The sequence below is a fragment of the Procambarus clarkii genome, chromosome 10, assembly GCF_040958095.1.
Source record: "Procambarus clarkii isolate CNS0578487 chromosome 10, FALCON_Pclarkii_2.0, whole genome shotgun sequence".
Classification (NCBI taxonomy): Eukaryota; Metazoa; Arthropoda; class Malacostraca; order Decapoda; family Cambaridae; genus Procambarus; species Procambarus clarkii.
In genome coordinates, this window is record NC_091159.1 from 8,210,086 (window position 1) to 8,227,737 (window position 17,652).

The 17,652-nt window shown below is 56.7% G+C and overlaps 3 protein-coding genes across 3 annotated transcripts in view; all 3 read left to right on the top strand.

Annotated features, from left to right (window-relative positions):
• Positions 1 to 7,512: 7,512 nt before the first annotated feature.
• LOC138363112 (proteoglycan 4-like) lies at positions 7,513 to 9,864 on the top strand. The gene has a single exon (XM_069322101.1). It carries the CDS (start codon positions 7,513 to 7,515, stop codon positions 9,862 to 9,864), a length of 2,352 nt encoding a protein of 783 aa, XP_069178202.1.
• A 13-nt stretch (positions 9,865 to 9,877) lies between these two features.
• On the top strand, positions 9,878 to 15,066 carry LOC138363113 (spermatogenesis-associated protein 31H1-like). Its single transcript, XM_069322102.1, has 2 exons — positions 9,878 to 11,086; positions 15,004 to 15,066. Exons 1-2 carry the CDS (start codon positions 9,878 to 9,880, stop codon positions 15,064 to 15,066), a joined length of 1,272 nt encoding a protein of 423 aa, XP_069178203.1.
• A 57-nt stretch (positions 15,067 to 15,123) lies between these two features.
• Positions 15,124 to 17,652, top strand: part of LOC123747217 (uncharacterized) — a 30,548-nt gene continuing 28,019 nt past the window's right edge. Inside the window, exon 1 of the mRNA XM_045729256.2 lies at positions 15,124 to 15,207. Within this exon, the coding sequence (XP_045585212.1) occupies positions 15,147 to 15,207 (61 nt within the window). The 5' untranslated portion in view covers positions 15,124 to 15,146. The remainder of the gene's footprint in view (positions 15,208 to 17,652) is intronic.

Sequence of the window (17,652 nt, forward strand, 5' to 3'; positions counted from 1 at the left end):
TTCGATTAAATATAATCGAAGGGTCGATTATATTTCTTGTATTTACGAGTGCAATATGTTAGGTAATTATTCTCGACTGTCACTAGAGGGGTCGGAGGTATTGCTGTCATTAATCAAGGGGTATATTCCTGAATATTCCAGGACAGAATTTAGCTCCAGGTAGAAGAAAAGCTCATGTGCCGCAACAAATAAGCGTCTATTAGGTCAGGGCATCTAATCACAACCATGATTAACTTCACAACAGTAGACATAATGTGATTGGCTGTTGTTGCTAGGCAACTTGAGCACGGTGACGAATTTTTGTCGGAAGTTTGTTATTCGTGCTCCGCCATTGTTGAGAGTGCTCAGTTGTCAGAATTAGTGCCCAAATTGTCAGCCGTTAACGGTAATCTGTGGAGTGTGGGACGGTGTGTTGATAACTGACGAAACACTCTACAATGTTAAATTGATAATTACTCAAATGTAAGTTGTGTGTGAACTGTTAATATCCAAACTAGTTATCTGACGATGTGAGGACAGTGAAATTGTGCTACGGCGATGAACTTTACCAAAAGCTAAGTAAATATTCAGAAGAAAAAGCCTAGTGGGAATTATGGAGAATTGTGTAATTACTGCTGATTTAAGAGGCCAACTTGCAAGTATAGTCTTTAAGGAATTAACAGAAGAATACCATGCTTCTCAGAATATTAACCTTCGTTAAGGTTTGTTGATATATTTGTTTGGCCAGTTTTCGCCGACCGCTAGAATTGTGAAGTTTGTGTGGGAGGCGTGGGTGACTGTGCTTCTTGAGGCACTGAATTAATTCAACCTATTCTCCAGCCCAAGTGACTTGCTGACAGGATGAATCTTCCATACAGAACATGGAAGATTTCATTCCGTATGGAATGGGGAAAAAATTAACACATTTTTTATTTAAATTAATTATATATTGTAATAATTAATATATTATTATATATATATATATATATATATATATATATATATATATATTGTACATTAGTTAAATCTAGGTAAGGTTAGGTATGTTTTAGTTACGTTGATTTATGAAATATTAACAATACAGTGTAATGATCTGGGGCTCAGCTCATTGGTTCTCCCTTCTCCCCTCTCTTCCCTCTCCTTCTCCCCTCCTTTCCTTCTCCCTCTCCCCTCCTTCCTTCTCCCCTCCCCTTGGCCGTCATTCGTCTCCTCCTCTTCCCCCCCCCCTGTCGCCCATTTGTCAGGGTCAAGAGGTTGACCTGAGGGTAGGGTGGTCTTGGATACCTTGGCTTCTCCCACCCACTCAACTTCCCCACTCAGATATTTCCCTCTCCACCCCCTCTCATCCCCTCTCATCCCCTCTCTTCCCCTCTCACCGGCCTCTTCCCCATACCAGGCAGAGTCAAATGTCCCTACCCTTGATCTTAGAGGAGACAGGCTTGAACATAAATTATCAGTTTTGTAAACATTGCTCGCAGGTGTACTGGGGCCCCATAGAGGCGCCTTGTCCCCCTTCTCTTAGCTGGGGGAGAGCTGACTCAATCTTCAGGAATTCATGTAGCTTTCCACGGCAGATCAGTGAAGGTGATTGGCCTGAGATAAGGGCCAAGTCCTTATTGGCCCTAGAGAGGCAGACCTCAGGCCTACGTGTTAAATGGTTGGCCATTGCCAAAATAATGGGTGGAGCCCTGGGGCTGTATTAGATGGTGGGAGGAGTAATCCTTCCCAGCAATAAGTTGGAAAAACTAAATTTCATTAGTGTGTCTTGGGAGTGTATTAGGAACAGGGCCGCAAGCCCGTATCCTCGGAGCTGAGGGCAGCCATCAACATCGTGGCCGTAGTGCGGGTATTTAAGGTATAGTAGCACTTGAGTTTTGTGTCCTCAATAAATATCCATTGTGCCTCTAGGGAAATAGAATAGGTTATGTGTTCAAATTGTCTTAATTTACATGTTTCATAAAATAAATTGTATAGCTTGTCCAGTGGTATTCACTTAACTCCCCTTTTATATATTTTGCTACTTTGTCATTTTTAGGTGGTGTATTGGAAGCCCCCATGTTCTCCTACTATTAATAGATACTAAAGTTGCCCTTGGATTCAAATAAGTAACGTAAATTACGCAAACTAATTTTCCAAAATTTATTACTGAAATTCATATTACCCGGAGTCCCATGGTTACTGATTCCTTGCCTTCCTGGGGGATCGGTGATAGACACATTCAGGTATGGTTGGTCGGGAAGGTGGTGGCAGTGCTTTAATGGTTTTTATTTTATAATTAGTAATAAGCGAATAACCCTTGTCCTTGGTGTATCTTCCTCATTTAATATTCCTCTTACATACGTGGCAGTCCAGTGAGGGGTCATGCTGGACTGTAACAGTGTTAAGCTGGGGTATTGAGTGAAGAGAGACAGAGATGTACAACAGAGAGCGTATAGTACGATTATGAGAGATCACAAGATAACAGGATTAATACTGGGGAACATTGAGTTATTACAATAGAGGCCGCGGTTATTACGACGGGGTAAGCGGTCATTACAACAGCCTGATAATAAACAAACCTTGTTTCGGGTTATACCTTTGAACATAGCCATGGGGAAAATAAGTCAAATAGTTAAATAGATTTGAATTATATTTAAACCGGATGACACCTTGTTTTGATGATGTGCTGCGATAATTTAAGTTTGTCAGTAAAAGTTGATGGTCAGATTAGTCTTGGCTAAGAAAAATCTCAAGAAAATTTAATGTAATGTTAAATTTTCTAAAACTGTATAAAATGCCAGAACGAAACTTGAAGTGTCCGTAGCCTCCTGATTTTAATGATTCATTTTCTAACAATCTTATTATTAGTAAATCCAGTACCAAGACACAAGATTAACAGAGAGCACTTAGATGCTTATATATTATAATAAAAATAAGGGTTAACTTATGTTATACACTCCTGGTTATTAAATTTTGTTGCTGAGAATTTAAACAAATAATTATAATTTTCAGGTCCTCAGCAGCTTTAAATACGCTGCTGAGGACCTGAAAACTGGTGGATCGACAGGCATAGTAGTAGGGCCAGCCCGGCCTGGTAAACTTAGGTCTTGTGAAAGTGCTTTAGGAGGTTGATGTTGTTGTTTTAGATTCAGCTACTCGCAACATAACGTTCCAAATAGCACGGACTATGGTGAGCCCGTAGTGGACATACCTGGCACAGGAGCGGGGCTGTAATTGTGCTTCAGGAGTTCCATGGCTCTTAACTTCTGTGGGAGCCTGAGTAGGAGGTCGGGCAGGTTCTGCTTCTATACACGTGGTTCGAGGGTACCAGAAATATATCCACACAGTGATTTATCACTAAACATCCTAAAAGAACTAAAACCGATTACTATCCCTCGCAATAGCTGCTGCGTGATAACAAAAACAACATTGTGTCAGTTGCACTGTTAGAACACATACGAAATGGAACCAGCGAGTCTAAATGGATTCAAAGAACTGCCACTCATATTAAAATGATGGGACTGCACGATGTATATACAGATGAAAGAGTACAGCACTTCCTTCCATCCTGGCAGATAGTACCTTTTGACATCCTGACCCCTGCATACCCCACCAAGAAACTAATCACAAACAACCCTCATGCTCAGCTTGCTGCTAAATTAAGCACCATAGAACACATTCACAATATACAAGCTGAAAACAACATTGCACAGACCATATACACTGACGGATCACTCAATACAGCTACAGGGAGGGCAGGAAGTGCTGTTATTGCTCATCAGCCCGATGGCAGCACAATTCAAAGGAATATCCGAATTAGTAACTGGGCGTCCACAATGCAAGCCGAGTTGGTAGCGATACTGGTAGCACTCGAAATTATTGACAACACTGAAGTAGACAGCTTAATTATTTCTGACTCCCTTTCCTCACTACGAGCAATAAACAGTTTGCAATCAAGTAATAACGTGCTTGTCTTGGAAGCTAGACGTAGATATGTAAGAATACTTAGCAAGAGGGTAAATATAAAAATGTTGTGGATTCCTTCTCACATTGGCATGCAGGAACATGACAAAGTTGACGCCCTTGCTAAGGCTGCAGTAAATAAAGACAGTATTGAACGGAATCTTGAGTTATCAAATAGGTCCCTTAAAAGTGTCATTAGACGAGAACTCCTGGATGGATTTGGAGAAAGTAGAACAGTGCAAACTGGAACTAGCAGGTCCATTGTTCATCACAATGAAATGTGTGAAGTAAAACATGTGTATGGGGCAAGTAACAAAGTCAGTAGACTAACAGATGTTGTCACAGCTCGTATAAGACTTGGCTACAAGTATCTCTGGCAGTTGAACTTGTATAGGGATCTAGATGAAGTAAAGTGTAAAGTGTGTGGACATAGACAGGGACACACACTCGAACACTATATCTTAGATTGTAGTAAAATTGAGCCATTTAGAGATAAATCTAAGCTCACTCTGTATGATATGGCAACCTATCTTATTACCATGGATAAATTACCTGAAATCCTTGCACTGTACCCACATTTCGCTTCCAGTAAATGAACGACATATGAGATTCAGATACAAGTAGTGTATTGTGAGGACTAATAATAAACAGAAGCTCCCCTATGACTCTGTAATATCCCCATTGGCCAAACTATTATGTATTAACGACAAGACCTACCATTAATGTATGATGACTTACTGTAAATATGTAGCTCTTGAAATAGCACTTTCTCTGTAATTAGCTGACATTGTAACTATAAGGTGTGAAGGATTGAAGAAATTGTTTATGTAATAATCTAAGATGAGGTCTGATAAAGACCTTTTGTGCCCTCTGTAATGCTTTTGCGCAACCGCTCACAGGATGAGTATGGGGTGCACAATAAACTAGCCGCCTTCGGCGGCAACAATCAATCAAGTTATGTACTCGTCAGTCAGTGTTTCATATCTTAACTCCTAGGGAAAGACCCAGTAGAATATAGTAAGTCTCAGTGTAGTTAGGTATCCGAGGTTATATACTAGAGCATTGTGTGATAAGATTGTGGAAAACCGAATATTTTCTTGAAGTAATTTTAGGTAAGTGTAAGATTTGACTGTGTTGTGCTAAAGATGGGAGCATTGTGTTTCCTGGTGTAAGCAAGCTCTGCTCTGATAGCACTTATCCTCAGGAAGGATGTACCCTGGAGGTAATCACTTCAAAATCACTACGTAATTAGTGCTACTATTTACTTAATATCCAGGGTTAGGTTAGGATAAGGCTGGAATTTAATTTGCAGAAAACCAAATTAGTCAGACTGCTTCAAAGAAAACGAGTTAAACATGAACTTTATATATTTTAAACCAACGTCTTATAATACTATAAAGTTATAACGTGAGAATATTCTCAGTTTAGAACAAAGGTTCACTTGCCAGTTTACAAGTAGACTCTTATTGGAACCGTAATATGCTTTCAGACCACCACAAATATCTACATAGGTATCCAGATGGTTCTGGGGGGGGGGGGGGAGAAGAGTTGGTGTATCGTTCTAATCACTTTAGAATACTTGACAATTGTTCACCTATGGTATGATAGCAGATGCCATCGGTATGTATAATAAGGTATACAGTTATGTATTTTTATCGTATACTCTCATGTAATCTGTTCTAGCTGCGAATTATCTCAGTCGATCGTTTTAAATTAAAGTATAAATGATATAAATACATGATTATGCAAGTGTCTGAGGCGAGTGAAGAGTGGGAGGGTTGTAGAGGGTCCACGACCAGCCTCGCTTGGTAACACTAGCAGGATGACGGCTCTTACGCCTCCCCCACCTCTTGTGTCTCCTCGCTTCCCCTACCCTCCTCCACACCACCCCCCTTCCCCTGTGTCGTGCACGCTCTCTCTCAATGTGTCGTGCACGCTCTCTCTCCCTGTGCCTTGCACGCTCTCTCTCCCTGTGTCGTGCACGCTCTCCCTCCCTGTGCCTTGCACGCTCTCCCTCCCTGTGCCGTGCATGCTCTCCCTCCCTGTGTCTTGCACGCTCTCCCTCCCTGTGCCGTGCATGCTCTCCCTCCCTGTGCCGTGCATGCTCTACCTCCCTGTGCCGTGCACGCTCTCCCTCCCTGTGCCGTGCATGCTCTCCCTCCCTGTGCCTTGCACGCTCTCCCTCCCTGTGCCGTGCATGCTCTCCCTCCCTGTGCCGTGCATGCTCTACCTCCCTGTGCCGTGCACGCTCTCCCTCCCTGTGCCGTGCATGCTCTCCCTCCCTGTGCCTTGCACGCTCTCCCTCCCTGTGCCGTGCACGCTCTCCCTCCCTGTGCCGTGCACGCTCTCCCTCCCCTGTGCCGTGCACGCTCTCCCTCCCTGTGCCGTGCACGCTCTCCCTCCCTGTGCCGTGCACGCTCTCCCTCCCTGTGCCATGCACGCTCTCCCTCCCTGTGCCGTGCACGCTCTCCCTCCCTGTGCCGTGCACGCACTCCCTCCCTGTGCCTTGCACGCTCTCCCTCCCTGTGCCGTGCACGCTCTCCCTCCCTGTGCCGTGCACGCTCTCCCTCCCTGTGCCGTGCACGCTCTCCCTCCCTGTGCCGTGCACGCTCTCCCTCCCTGTGCCGTGCACGCTCTCCCTCCCTGTGCCGTGCACGCTCTCCCTCCCTGTGCCGTGCACGCTCTCCCTCCCTGTGCCGTGCACGCTCTCCCTCCCTGTGCCGTGCACGCTCTCCCTCCCTGTGCCTTGCACGCTCTCCCTCTCTGTGCCGTGCACGCTCTCCCTCCCTGTGCCGTGCACGCTCTCCCTCCCTGCGCCGTGCACACTCTCACTCCCTGAGCCGTGCACGCTCTCCCTCCCTGTGCCGTGCACGCTCTTCCTCCCTGCGCCATGCACGCTCTCCCTCCCTGTGCCTTGCACGCTCTCCCTCCCTGTGCCGTGCACGCTCTCCCTCCCTGTGCCGTGCACGCTCTCCCTCCCTGTGCCGTGCACGCTCTCCCTCCCTGTGCCGTGCACGCTCTCCCTCCCTGTGCCGTGCACGCTCTCCCTCCCTGTGCCGTGCACGCTCTCCCTCCCTGTGCCGTGCACGCTCTCCCTCCCTGTGCCGTGCACGCTCTCCCTCCCTGTGCCTTGCACGCTCTCCCTCTCTGTGCCGTGCACGCTCTCCCCTCCCTGTGCCGTGCACGCTCTCCCTCCCTGCGCCGTGCACACTCTCACTCCCTGAGCCGTGCACGCTCTCCCTCCCTGTGCCGTGCACGCTCTTCCTCCCTGCGCCATGCACGCTCTCCCTCCCTGTGCCTTGCACGCTCTCCCTCCCTGTGCCGTGCACGCTCTCCCTCCCTGTGCCGTGCACGCTCTCCCTCCCTGTGCCGTGCACGCTCTCCCTCCCTGTGCCGTGCACGCTCTCCCTCCCTGTGCCGTGCACGCACTCCCTTCCTGTGCCTTGCACGCTCTCCCTCCCTGTGCCGTGCACGCTCTCCCTCCCTGTGCCGTGCACGCTCTCCCACCCTGTGCCGTGCACGCTCTCCCTCCCTGTGCCGTGCACGCTCTCCCTCCCTGTGCCTTGCACGCTCTCCCTCCCTGTGCCGTGCATGCTCTCCCTCCCTGTGCCTTGCACGCTCTCCCTCCCTGTGCCGTGCATGCTCTCCCTCCCTGTGCCGTGCATGCTCTACCTCCCTGTGCCGTGCACGCTCTCCCTCCCTGTGCCGTGCATGCTCTCCCTCCCTGTGCCTTGCACGCTCTCCCTCCCTGTGCCGTGCATGCTCTCCCTCCCTGTGCCGTGCATGCTCTACCTCCCTGTGCCGTGCACGCTCTCCCTCCCTGTGCCGTGCATGCTCTCCCTCCCTGTGCCTTGCACGCTCTCCCTCCCTGTGCCGTGCACGCTCTCCCTCCCTGTGCCGTGCACGCTCTCCCTCCCTGTGCCGTGCACGCTCTCCCTCCCTGTGCCGTGCACGCTCTCCCTCCCTGTGCCGTGCACGCTCTCCCTCCCTGTGCCGTGCACGCTCTCCCTCCCTGTGCCGTGCACGCTCTCCCTCCCTGTGCCGTGCACGCACTCCCTCCCTGTGCCTTGCACGCTCTCCCTCCCTGTGCCGTGCACGCTCTCCCTCCCTGTGCCGTGCACGCTCTCCCTCCCTGTGCCGTGCACGCTCTCCCTCCCTGTGCCGTGCACGCTCTCCCTCCCTGTGCGGTGCACGCTCTCCCCCCCTGTGCCGTGCACGCTCTCCCTCCCTGTGCCGTGCACGCTCTCCCTCCCTGTGCCGTGCACGCTCTCCCTCCCTGTGCCGTGCACGCTCTCCCTCCCTGTGCCTTGCACGCTCTCCCTCTCTGTGCCGTGCACGCTCTCCCTCTCTGTGCCGTGCACGCTCTCCCTCCCTGCGCCGTGCACACTCTCACTCCCTGAGCCGTGCACGCACTCCCTCCCTGTGCCGTGCACGCTCTTCCTCCCTGCGCCGTGCACGCTCTCCCTCCCTGTGCCTTGCACGCTCTCCCTCCCTGTGCCGTGCACGCTCTCCCTCCCTGTGCCGTGCACGCTCTCCCTCCCTGTGCCGTGCACGCTCTCCCTCCCTGTGCCGTGCACGCACTCCCTCCCTGTGCCTTGCACGCTCTCCCTCCCTGTGCCGTGCACGCTCTCCCTCCCTGTGCCGTGCACGCTCTCCCTCCCTGTGCCGTGCACGCTCTCCCTCCCTGTGCCGTGCACGCTCTCCCTCCCTGTGCCGTGCACGCTCTCCCTCCCTGTGCCGTGCACGCTCTCCCTCCCTGTGCCTTGCACGCTCTCCCTCTCTGTGCCGTGCACGCTCTCCCTCCCTGTGCCGTGCACGCTCTTCCTCCCTGCGCCGTGCACACTCTCACTCCCTGAGCCGTGCACGCTCTCCCTCCCTGTGCCGTGCACGCTCTTCTTCCCTGCGCCGTGCACGCTCTCCCTCCCTGTGCCTTGCACGCTCTCCCTTCCTGTGCCGTGCACGCACTCCCTCCCTGTGCCTTGCACGCTCTCCCTCCCTGTGCCGTGCACGCTCTCCCTCCCTGTGCCGCGCACGCTCTCCCTCCCTGTGCCGTGCACGCTCTCCCTCCCTGTGCCGTGCACGCTCTCCCTCCCTGTGCCGTGCACGCTCTCCCTCCCTGTGCCGTGCACGCTCTCCCTCCCTGTGCCGTGCACGCTCTCCCTCCCTGTGCCGTGCACGCTCTCCCTCCCTGTGCCGTGCACGCTCTCCCTCCCTGTGCCTTGCACGCTCTCCCTCTCTGTGCCGTGCACGCTCTCCCTCCCTGTGCCGTGCACGCTCTCCCTCCCTGCGCCGTGCACACTCTCACTCCCAGAGCCGTGCACGCACTCCCTCCCTGTGCCGTGGACGCTCTTCCTCCCTGCGCCGTGCACGCTCTCCCTCCCTGTGCCTTGCACGCTCTCCCTCCCTGTGCCGTGCACGCTCTCCCTCCCTGTGCCGTGCACGCTCTCCCTCCCTGTGCCGTGCACGCTCTCCCTCCCTGTGCCGTGCACGCTCTCCCTCCCTGTGCCGTGCACGCACTCCCTCCCTGTGCCTTGCACGCTCTCCCTCCCTGTGCCGTGCACGCTCTCCCTCCCTGTGCCGTGCACGCTCTCCCTCCCTGTGCCGTGCACGCTCTCCCTCCCTGTGCCGTGCACGCTCTCCCTCCCTGTGCCGTGCACGCTCTCCCTCCCTGTGCCGTGCACGCTCTCCCTCCCTGTGCCTTGCACGCTCTCCCTCCCTGTGTCGTGCACGCTCTCCCTCCCTGTGCCGTGCACGCTCTCCCTCCCTGCGCCGTGCACACTCTCACTCCCTGAGCCGTGCACGCTCTCCCTCCCTGTGCCGTGCACGCTCTTCCTCCCTGCGCCGTGCACGCTCTCCCTCCCTGTGCCTTGCACGCTCTCCCTCCCTGTGCCGTGCACGCTCTCCCTCCCTGTGCCGTGCACGCTCTCCCTCCATGTGCCGTGAACGCTCTCCCTCCATGTGCCGTGCACGCTCTTCCTCCATGTGCCGTGCACGCTCTCCCTCCCTATGCCGTGCACGCTCTCCCTCCATGTGCTGTGCACGCTCTCCCTCCATGTGCCGTGCACGCTCTCCCTCCATGTGCCGTGCACGCTCTCCCTCCCTGTGCCTTGCACGCTCTCCCTCCCTGTGCCGTGCACGCTCTCCCTCCCTGTGCAGTGCACGCTCTCACTCCCTGTGCATTGCACGCTCTCCCTCCCTGTGCCGTGCACGCTCTCCCTCTCTGTGCCGTGCACGCTCTCCCTCCATGTGCCGTGCACGCTCTCCCTCCATGTGCCGTGCACGCTCTCCCTCCCTGTGCCTTGCACGCTCTCCCTCCCTGTGCCGTGCACGCTCTCCCTCCCTGTGCATTGCACGCTCTCACTCCCCGTGCATTGCACGCTCTCCCTCCCTGTGCCGTGCACGCTCTCCCTCCCTGTGCCTTGCACGCTCTCCATCCCTGTGCCGTGCACGCTCTCCCTCCCTGTGCCGTGCACGTTCTCCCTCCCTGTGCCGTGCACGCTCTCCCTCCCTGTGCCTTGCACGCTCTCCCTCCCTGTGCCGTGCACGCTCTCCCTCTTTGTGCCGTGCACGCTCTCACTCCCTGTGCATTGCACGCTCACCCTCCCTGTGCCGTGCACGCTCTCCCTCCCTGTGCCTTGCACGCTCTCCCTCCCTGTGCCTTGCACGCTCTCCCACCCTGTGCCGTGCACGCTCTCACTCCCTGTGCATTGCACGCTCTCCCTCCCTGTGCCGTGCACGCTCTCCCTCCCTGTGCCTTGCACGCTCTCCCTCCCTGTGCCTTGCACGCTCTCCCTCCCTGTGCCGTGCACGCTCTCCCTCCATGTGCCGTGCACGCTCTCCCTCCCTGTGCCGTGCACGCTCTCCCTTCCTGTGTCGTGCACGCTCTCCCTCCATGTGCCGTGCACGCTCTCCCTCCCTGTGCCTTGCACGCTCTCCCTCCCTGTGCCGTGCACGCTCTCCCTCCCTGTGCCGTGCACGCTCTCCCTCCTTGTGCCGTGCACGCTCTCCCTCCCTGTGCCGTGCACGCTCTCCCTCCATGTTCCGTGCACGCTCTCCCTCCCTCCCTGTGCCGTGCACGCTCTCCCTCCCTGTGCCGTGCACGTTCTCCCTCCCTGTGCCGTGCACGCTCTCCCTCCCTGGTCGTACACGCTCCCCCTCCATGGCCGTACACGCTCCCCCTCCCTGGCCGTACATGCTCCCCCACCCTGGCCGTACATGCTCCCCCTCCATGGCCGTACACGCTCCCCCTCCCTGGCCGTACATGTTCCCCCTCCCTGGCTGTACATGCTCCCCTCTCCCTGGCCGTACATGCTCCCCCACCCTGGCCGTACATGCTCCCCCTCCCTGGCCGTACATGCTCCCCCTCCCTGGCCGTACATGCTCCCCCTCCCTGGCCGTACACGCTCCCCCTCCCTGGCCGTACATGCTCCCCCTCCCTGGCCGTACACGCTCCCCCTCCCTGGCCGTACACGCTCCCCCTCCCTGGCCGTACACGCTCCCCCTCCCTGGCCGTACACGCTCCCCCTCCCTGGCCGTACACGCTCCCCCTCCCTGGCCGTACACGCTCCCCTTCCCTGGCCGTACACGCTCCCCTTCCCTGACCGTACACGCTCCCTCTCCCTGGCCGTACACGCTCCCTCTCCCTGGCCGTACATGCTCCCCTTCTCTGGCCGTACACGCTCCCCCTCCCTGGCCGTACACGCTCCCCCTCCCTGGCCGTACACGCTCCTTCTCCCTGGCCGTACACGCTCCCCCTCCCTGGCCGTACACGCTCCCCCTCCCTGGCCGTACACGCTCCCCCTCCCTGGCCGTACACGCTCTCCCTCCCTGGCCGTACACACTCCCCCTTCCCTCGCCGTACGCGCTCCCCTTCCCTGGCCGTACACGCTCCCTCTCCCTGGCCGTACACGCTCCCTCTCCCTGGCCGTATATGCTCCCCTTCCCTGGCCGTACACGCTCCCTCTCCCTGGCCGTACATGCTCCCTCTCCCTGGCCGTACACGCTCCCTCTCCCTGGCCGTACACGCTCCCTCTCCCTGGCCGTATATGCTCCCCTTCCCTGGCCGTACACGCTTCCTCTCCCTGGCCGTACATGCTCCCTCTCCCTGGCCGTACATGCTCCCCTTCCCTGGCCGTACACGCTTCCTCTCCCTGGCCGTACATGCTCCCTCTCCCTGGCCGTACATGCTCCCTCTCCCTGGCCGTACACGCTTCCTCTCCCTGGCCGTACATGCTCCCTCTCCCTGGCCGTACATGCTCCCTCTCCCTGGCCGTACATGCTCCCCCTCCCTGGCCGTACATGCTCCCCCTCCCTGGCCGTACATGCTCCCTCTCCCTGGCCGTACATGCTCCCCTTCCCTGGCCGTACACGCTTCCTCTCCCTGGCCGTACATGCTCCCCCTCCCTGGCCGTACACGCTTCCTCTCCCTGGCCGTACATGCTCCCTCTCCCTGGCCGTACATGCTCCCTCTCCCTGGCCGTACATGCTCCCTCTCCCTGGCCGTACATGCTCCCTCTCCCTGGCCGTACATGCTCCCTCTCCCTGGCCGTACATGCTCCCCTTCCCTGGCCGTACACGCTTCCTCTCCCTGGCCGTACATGCTCCCCCTCCCTGGCCGTACACGCTTCCTCTCCCTGGCCGTACATGCTCCCTCTCCCTGGCCGTACATGCTCCCTCTCCCTGACCGTACATGCTCCCCCTCCCTGGCCGTACATGCTCCCTCTCCCTGGCCGTACATGCTCCCCTTCCCTGGCCGTACACGCTTCCTCTCCCTGGCCGTACATGCTCCCCCTCCCTGGCCGTACACGCTTCCTCTCCCTGGCCGTACATGCTCCCTCTCCCTGGACGTACATGCTCCCTCTCCCTGGCCGTACATGCTCCCTCTCCCTGGCCGTACATGCTCCCTCTCCCTGGCCGTACATGCTCCCCTTCCCTGGCCGTACACGCTCCCTCTCCCTGGCCGTATATGCTCCCCTTCCCTGGCCGTACACGCTTCCTCTCCCTGGCCGTACACGCTTCCTCTCCCTGGCCGTACATGCTCCCCTTCCCTGGCCGTACACGCTTCCTCTCCCTGGCCGTACATGCTCCCCCTCCCTGGCCGTACACGCTTCCTCTCCCTGGCCGTACATGCTCCCTCTCCCTGGCCGTACATGCTCCCTCTCCCTGGCCGTACATGCTCCCTCTCCCTGGCCGTACATGCTCCCCCTCCCTGGCCGTACATGCTCCCTCTCCCTGGCCGTACATGCTCCCCTTCCCTGGCCGTACACGCTTCCTCTCCCTGGCCGTACATGCTCCCCTCCCTGGCCGTACACGCTTCCTCTCCCTGGCCGTACATGCTCCCTCTCCCTGGCCGTACATGCTCCCTCTCCCTGGCCGTACATGCTCCCCCTCCCTGGCCGTACATGCTCCCTCTCCCTGGCCGTACATGCTCCCCCTCCCTGGCCGTACACGCTTCCTCTCCCTGGCCGTACATGCTCCCTCTCCCTGGCCGTACATGCTCCCTCTCCCTGGCCGTACATGCTCCCCTTCCCTGGCCGTACATGCTCCCTCTCCCTGGCCGTACATGCTCCCCCTCCCTGGCCGTACACGCTTCCTCTCCCTGGCCGTACATGCTCCCTCTCCCTGGCCGTACATTCTCCCCCTCCCTGGCCGTACATGCTCCCTCTCCCTGGCCGTACATGCTCCCTCTCCCTGGCCGTACATGCTCCCTCTCCCTGGCCGTACATGCTCCCCCTCCCTGGCCGTACATGCTCCCTCTCCCTGGCCGTACATGCTCCCCTTCCCTGGCCGTACATGCTCCCTCTCCCTGGCCGTACATGCTCCCTCTCCCTGGCCGTACATGCTCCCCCTCCCTGGCCGTACATGCTCCCTCTCCCTGGCCGTACATGCTCCTCCTCCCTGGCTGTACACGCTTCCTCTCCCTGGCCGTACATGCTCCCTCTCCCTGGCCGTACATGCTCCCTCTCCCTGGCCGTACATGCTCCCCTTCCCTGGCCGTACATGCTCCCTCTCCCTGGCCGTACATGCTCCCCCTCCCTGGCCGTACACGCTTCCTCTCCCTGGCCGTACATGCTCCCTCTCCCTGGCCGTACATTCTCCCCCTCCCTGGCCGTACATGCTCCCTCTCCCTGGCCATACATGCTCCCTCTCCCTGGCCGTACACGCTTCCTCTCCCTGGCCGTACACGCTTCCTCTCCCTGGCCGAACATGCTCCCTCTCCCTGGCCGTACATTCTCCCCCTCCCTGGCCGTACATGCTCCCTCTCCCTGGCCGTACACGCTCCCCCTCCCTGGCCGTACATGCTCCCCCTCCCTGGCCGTACATTCTCCCCCTCCCTGGCCGTACATGCTCCCTCTCCCTGGCCGTACACGCTCCCCCTCCCTGGCCGTACATGCTCCCTCTCCCTGGCCGTACACGCTTCCTCTCCCTGGCCGTACACGCTTACTCTCCGTGGCCGTACATGCTCCCTCTCCCTGGCCGTACATGCTCCCTCTCCCTGGCCGTACACGCTCCCCCTCCCTGGCCGTACACGCTCCCCCTCCCTGGCCGTACATGCTCCCCCTCCCTGCGCCTTACACGCTTCCATATACGTTTATTTATTTCCATACACAAGAGACCTAACAGTCGTGTACAGTGACCAGCACGCAGAGCGTCTTGGGCAGGTCCTTCATCATAATGTTCCCCGGAACACGACCCGCCAAATCGTCTAACAACCAGGTACCCATTCACTGCTGGGTGAACAGAGGCTACAGTTGAGGATTGGCGCCCGGTCAATCCTCCTCGGCTAGGATACGAACCCAAGCCAAAACGCTTGCGAAACGCAGACGAATGTGTGATCACTTCGCCACGAAGACTGCGTGGGGACTACATCGTAGAAACCATCATGGCATCGTATTATTGTTGCTCAAATTATCCGCCATTTTCTTCCTGTGCCCCCCCCCCACCCCCACCCCCCCTCCCCAGTTAACCATCTGTCTCCCGTATTTTGCAAAGTATACAATTAAGATGCTGACACGTGCAACAATTTCTGAAAGCGAATGTTGCACGAAGAACTATGAGACGAGAGTGTGAGCGACGTTGAAGCAGCAGCAGCAGCAGCAGCAGCAGCAGCAGCAGCAGCAGCAGCAGCAGCAGCAGCAGCAGTAGGAGCAGCAGCAGCAGCAGGCTTCCTGTTGCTTTGTTGGGTGTGCATGGCCCCCGTGTCTGCCAGTCTGCCTCTGACCGCCATGGCTGACGCTACCTCTCTGCCACTCCTGCTGCTGCTGCTGCTTCATGGCTCCTGTGTTGGTGAGTACCTGGCTGGTGCGTGTACCTCTGTGTTGGTGAGTACCTGGCTGATGCGTGTACCACTGTGTTGGTGAGTACCTGGCTGGTGCGTGTATCTCTGTGTTGGTGAGTACCTGGCTGATGCGTGTACCACTGTGTTGGTGAGTACCTGGCTGGTGCGTGTACCACTGTGTTGGTGAGTACCTGGCTGGTGCGTGTACCACTGTGTTGGTGAGTACCTGGCTGGTGCGTGTACCTCTGTGTTGGTGAGTACCTGGCTGGTGCGTGTACCTCTGTGCTGGTGAGTACCTGGCTGGTGCGTGTACCTCTGTGTTGGTGAGTACCTGGCTGGTGCGTGTACCACTGTGTTGGTGAGTACCTAACTGGTGCCTGTACCACTGTGTTGGTGAGTACCTGGCTGGTGCGTGTACCTCTGTGTTGGTGAGTACCTGGCTGGTGCGTGTACTACTGTGTTGGTGAGTACCTGGCTGGTGCGTGTACCACTGTGTTGGTGAGTACCTGGCTGGTGCGTGTACCACTGTGTTGGTGAGTACCTGGCTGGTGCGTGTACCACTGTTGGTGAGTACCTGGCTGGTGCGTGTACCTCTGTGTTGGTGAGTACCTGGCTGGTGCCTGTACCACTGTGTTGGTGAGTACCTGGCTGGTGCCTGTACCACTGTGTTGGTGAGTACCTGGCTGGTGCGTGTACCTCTGTGTTGGTGAGTACCTGGCTGGTGCGTGTACCTCTGTGTTGGTGAGTACCTGGCTGGTGCGTGTACCTCTGTGTTGGTGAGTACCTGGCTGGTGCGTGTACCTCTGTGTTGGTGAGTACCTGGCTGGTGCGTGTACCGCTGTGTTGGTGAGTACCTGGCTGGTGCGTGTACCACTGTGTTGGTGAGTACCTGGCTGGTGCGTGTACCTCTGTGTTGGTGAGTACCTGGCTGGTGCGTGTACCTCTGTGTTGGTGAGTACCTGGCTGGTGCGTGTACCTCTGTGTTGGTGAGTACCTGGCTGGTGCGTGTACCTCTGTGTTGGTGAGTACCTGGCTGGTGCGTGTACCACTGTGTTGGTGAGTACCTGGCTGGTGCGTGTACCACTGTGTTGGTGAGTACCTGGCTTGTGCGTGTACCACTGTGTTGGTGAGTACCTGGCTGGTGTGTGTACCACTGTGTTGGTGAGTACCTGGCTGGTGCCTGTACCTCTGTGTTGGTGAGTACCTGGCTGGTGCGTGTACCTCTGTGTTGGTGAGTACCTCTCTGGTGCGTGTACCGCTGTGTTGGTGAGTACCTGGCTGGTACCTGTACCACTGTGTTGGTGAGTACCTGGCTGGTGCGTGTACCGCTGTGTTGGTGAGTACCTGGCTGGTGCCTGTACCACTGTGTTGGTGAGTACCTGGCTGGTGCGTGTACCTCTGTGTTGGTGAGTACCTGGCTGGTGCGTGTACCTCTGTGTTGGTGAGTACCTGGCTGGTGCGTGTACCGCTGTGTTGGTGAGTACCTGGCTGGTGCGTGTACCTCTGTGTTGGTGAGTACCTGGCTGGTGCGTGTACCTCTGTGTTGGTGAGTACCTGGCTGGTGCGTGTACCACTGTGTAGGTGAGTACCTGGCTGGTGCGTGTACCACTGTGTTGGTGAGTACCTTGGTGGTGCGTGTACCTCTGTGTTGGTGAGTACCTGGCTGGTGCGTGTACCGCTGTGTTGGTGAGTACCTGGCTGGTGCGTGTACCTCTGTGTTGGTGAGTACCTGGCTGGTGCGTGTACCTCTGTGTTGGTGAGTACCTGGCTGGTGCGTGTACCTCTGTGTTGGTGAGTACCTGGCTGGTGCGTGTACCACTGTGTTGGTGAGTACCTGGCTGGTGCGTGTACCACTGTGTTGGTGAGTACCTGGCTGGTGCCTGTACCTCTGTGTTGGTGAGTACCTGGCTGGTGCGTGTACCTCTGTGTTGGTGAGTACCAGGCTGGTGCGTGTACCACTGTGTTGGTGAGTACCTTGGTGGTGCGTGTACCTCTGTGTTGGTGAGTACCTGGCTGGTGCGTGTACCACTGTGTTGGTGAGTACCTGGCTGGTGCCTGTACCACTGTGTTGGTGAGTACCTTGGTGGTGCGTGTACCACTGTGTTGGTGAGTACCTTGGTGGTGCGTGTACCTCTGTGTTGGTGAGTACCTTGGTGGTGCGTGTACCTCTGTGTTGGTGAGTACCAGGCTGGTGCGTGTACCACTGTGTTGGTGAGTACCTTGGTGGTGCGTGTACCACTGTGTTGGTGAGTACCTGGCTGGTGCGTGTACCACTGTGTTGGTGAGTACCTGGCTGGTGCGTGTACCTCTGTGTTGGTGAGTACCTGGCTGGTGCGTGTACCACTGTGTTGGTGAGTACCTGGCTGGTGCGTGTACCACTGTGTTGGTGAGTACCTGGCTGGTGCGTGTACCACTGTGTTGGTGAGTACCTTGGTGGTGCGTGTACCACTGTG

Coding starts and splice junctions, on each gene's coding strand:
- LOC138363113 (XM_069322102.1), top strand. CDS start 9,878: ATGTGCCGTGCACGCTCTTCCTCCATGTGCCGTGCACGCTCTCCCTCC. Junction 11,087..15,003: donor CACGCTCCCCCTCCATGGCC/GTACACGCTCCC, acceptor GCGACGTTGAAG/CAGCAGCAGCAGCAGCAGCA.
- LOC138363112 (XM_069322101.1), top strand. CDS start 7,513: ATGCTCTCCCTCCCTGTGCCTTGCACGCTCTCCCTCCCTGTGCCGTGC.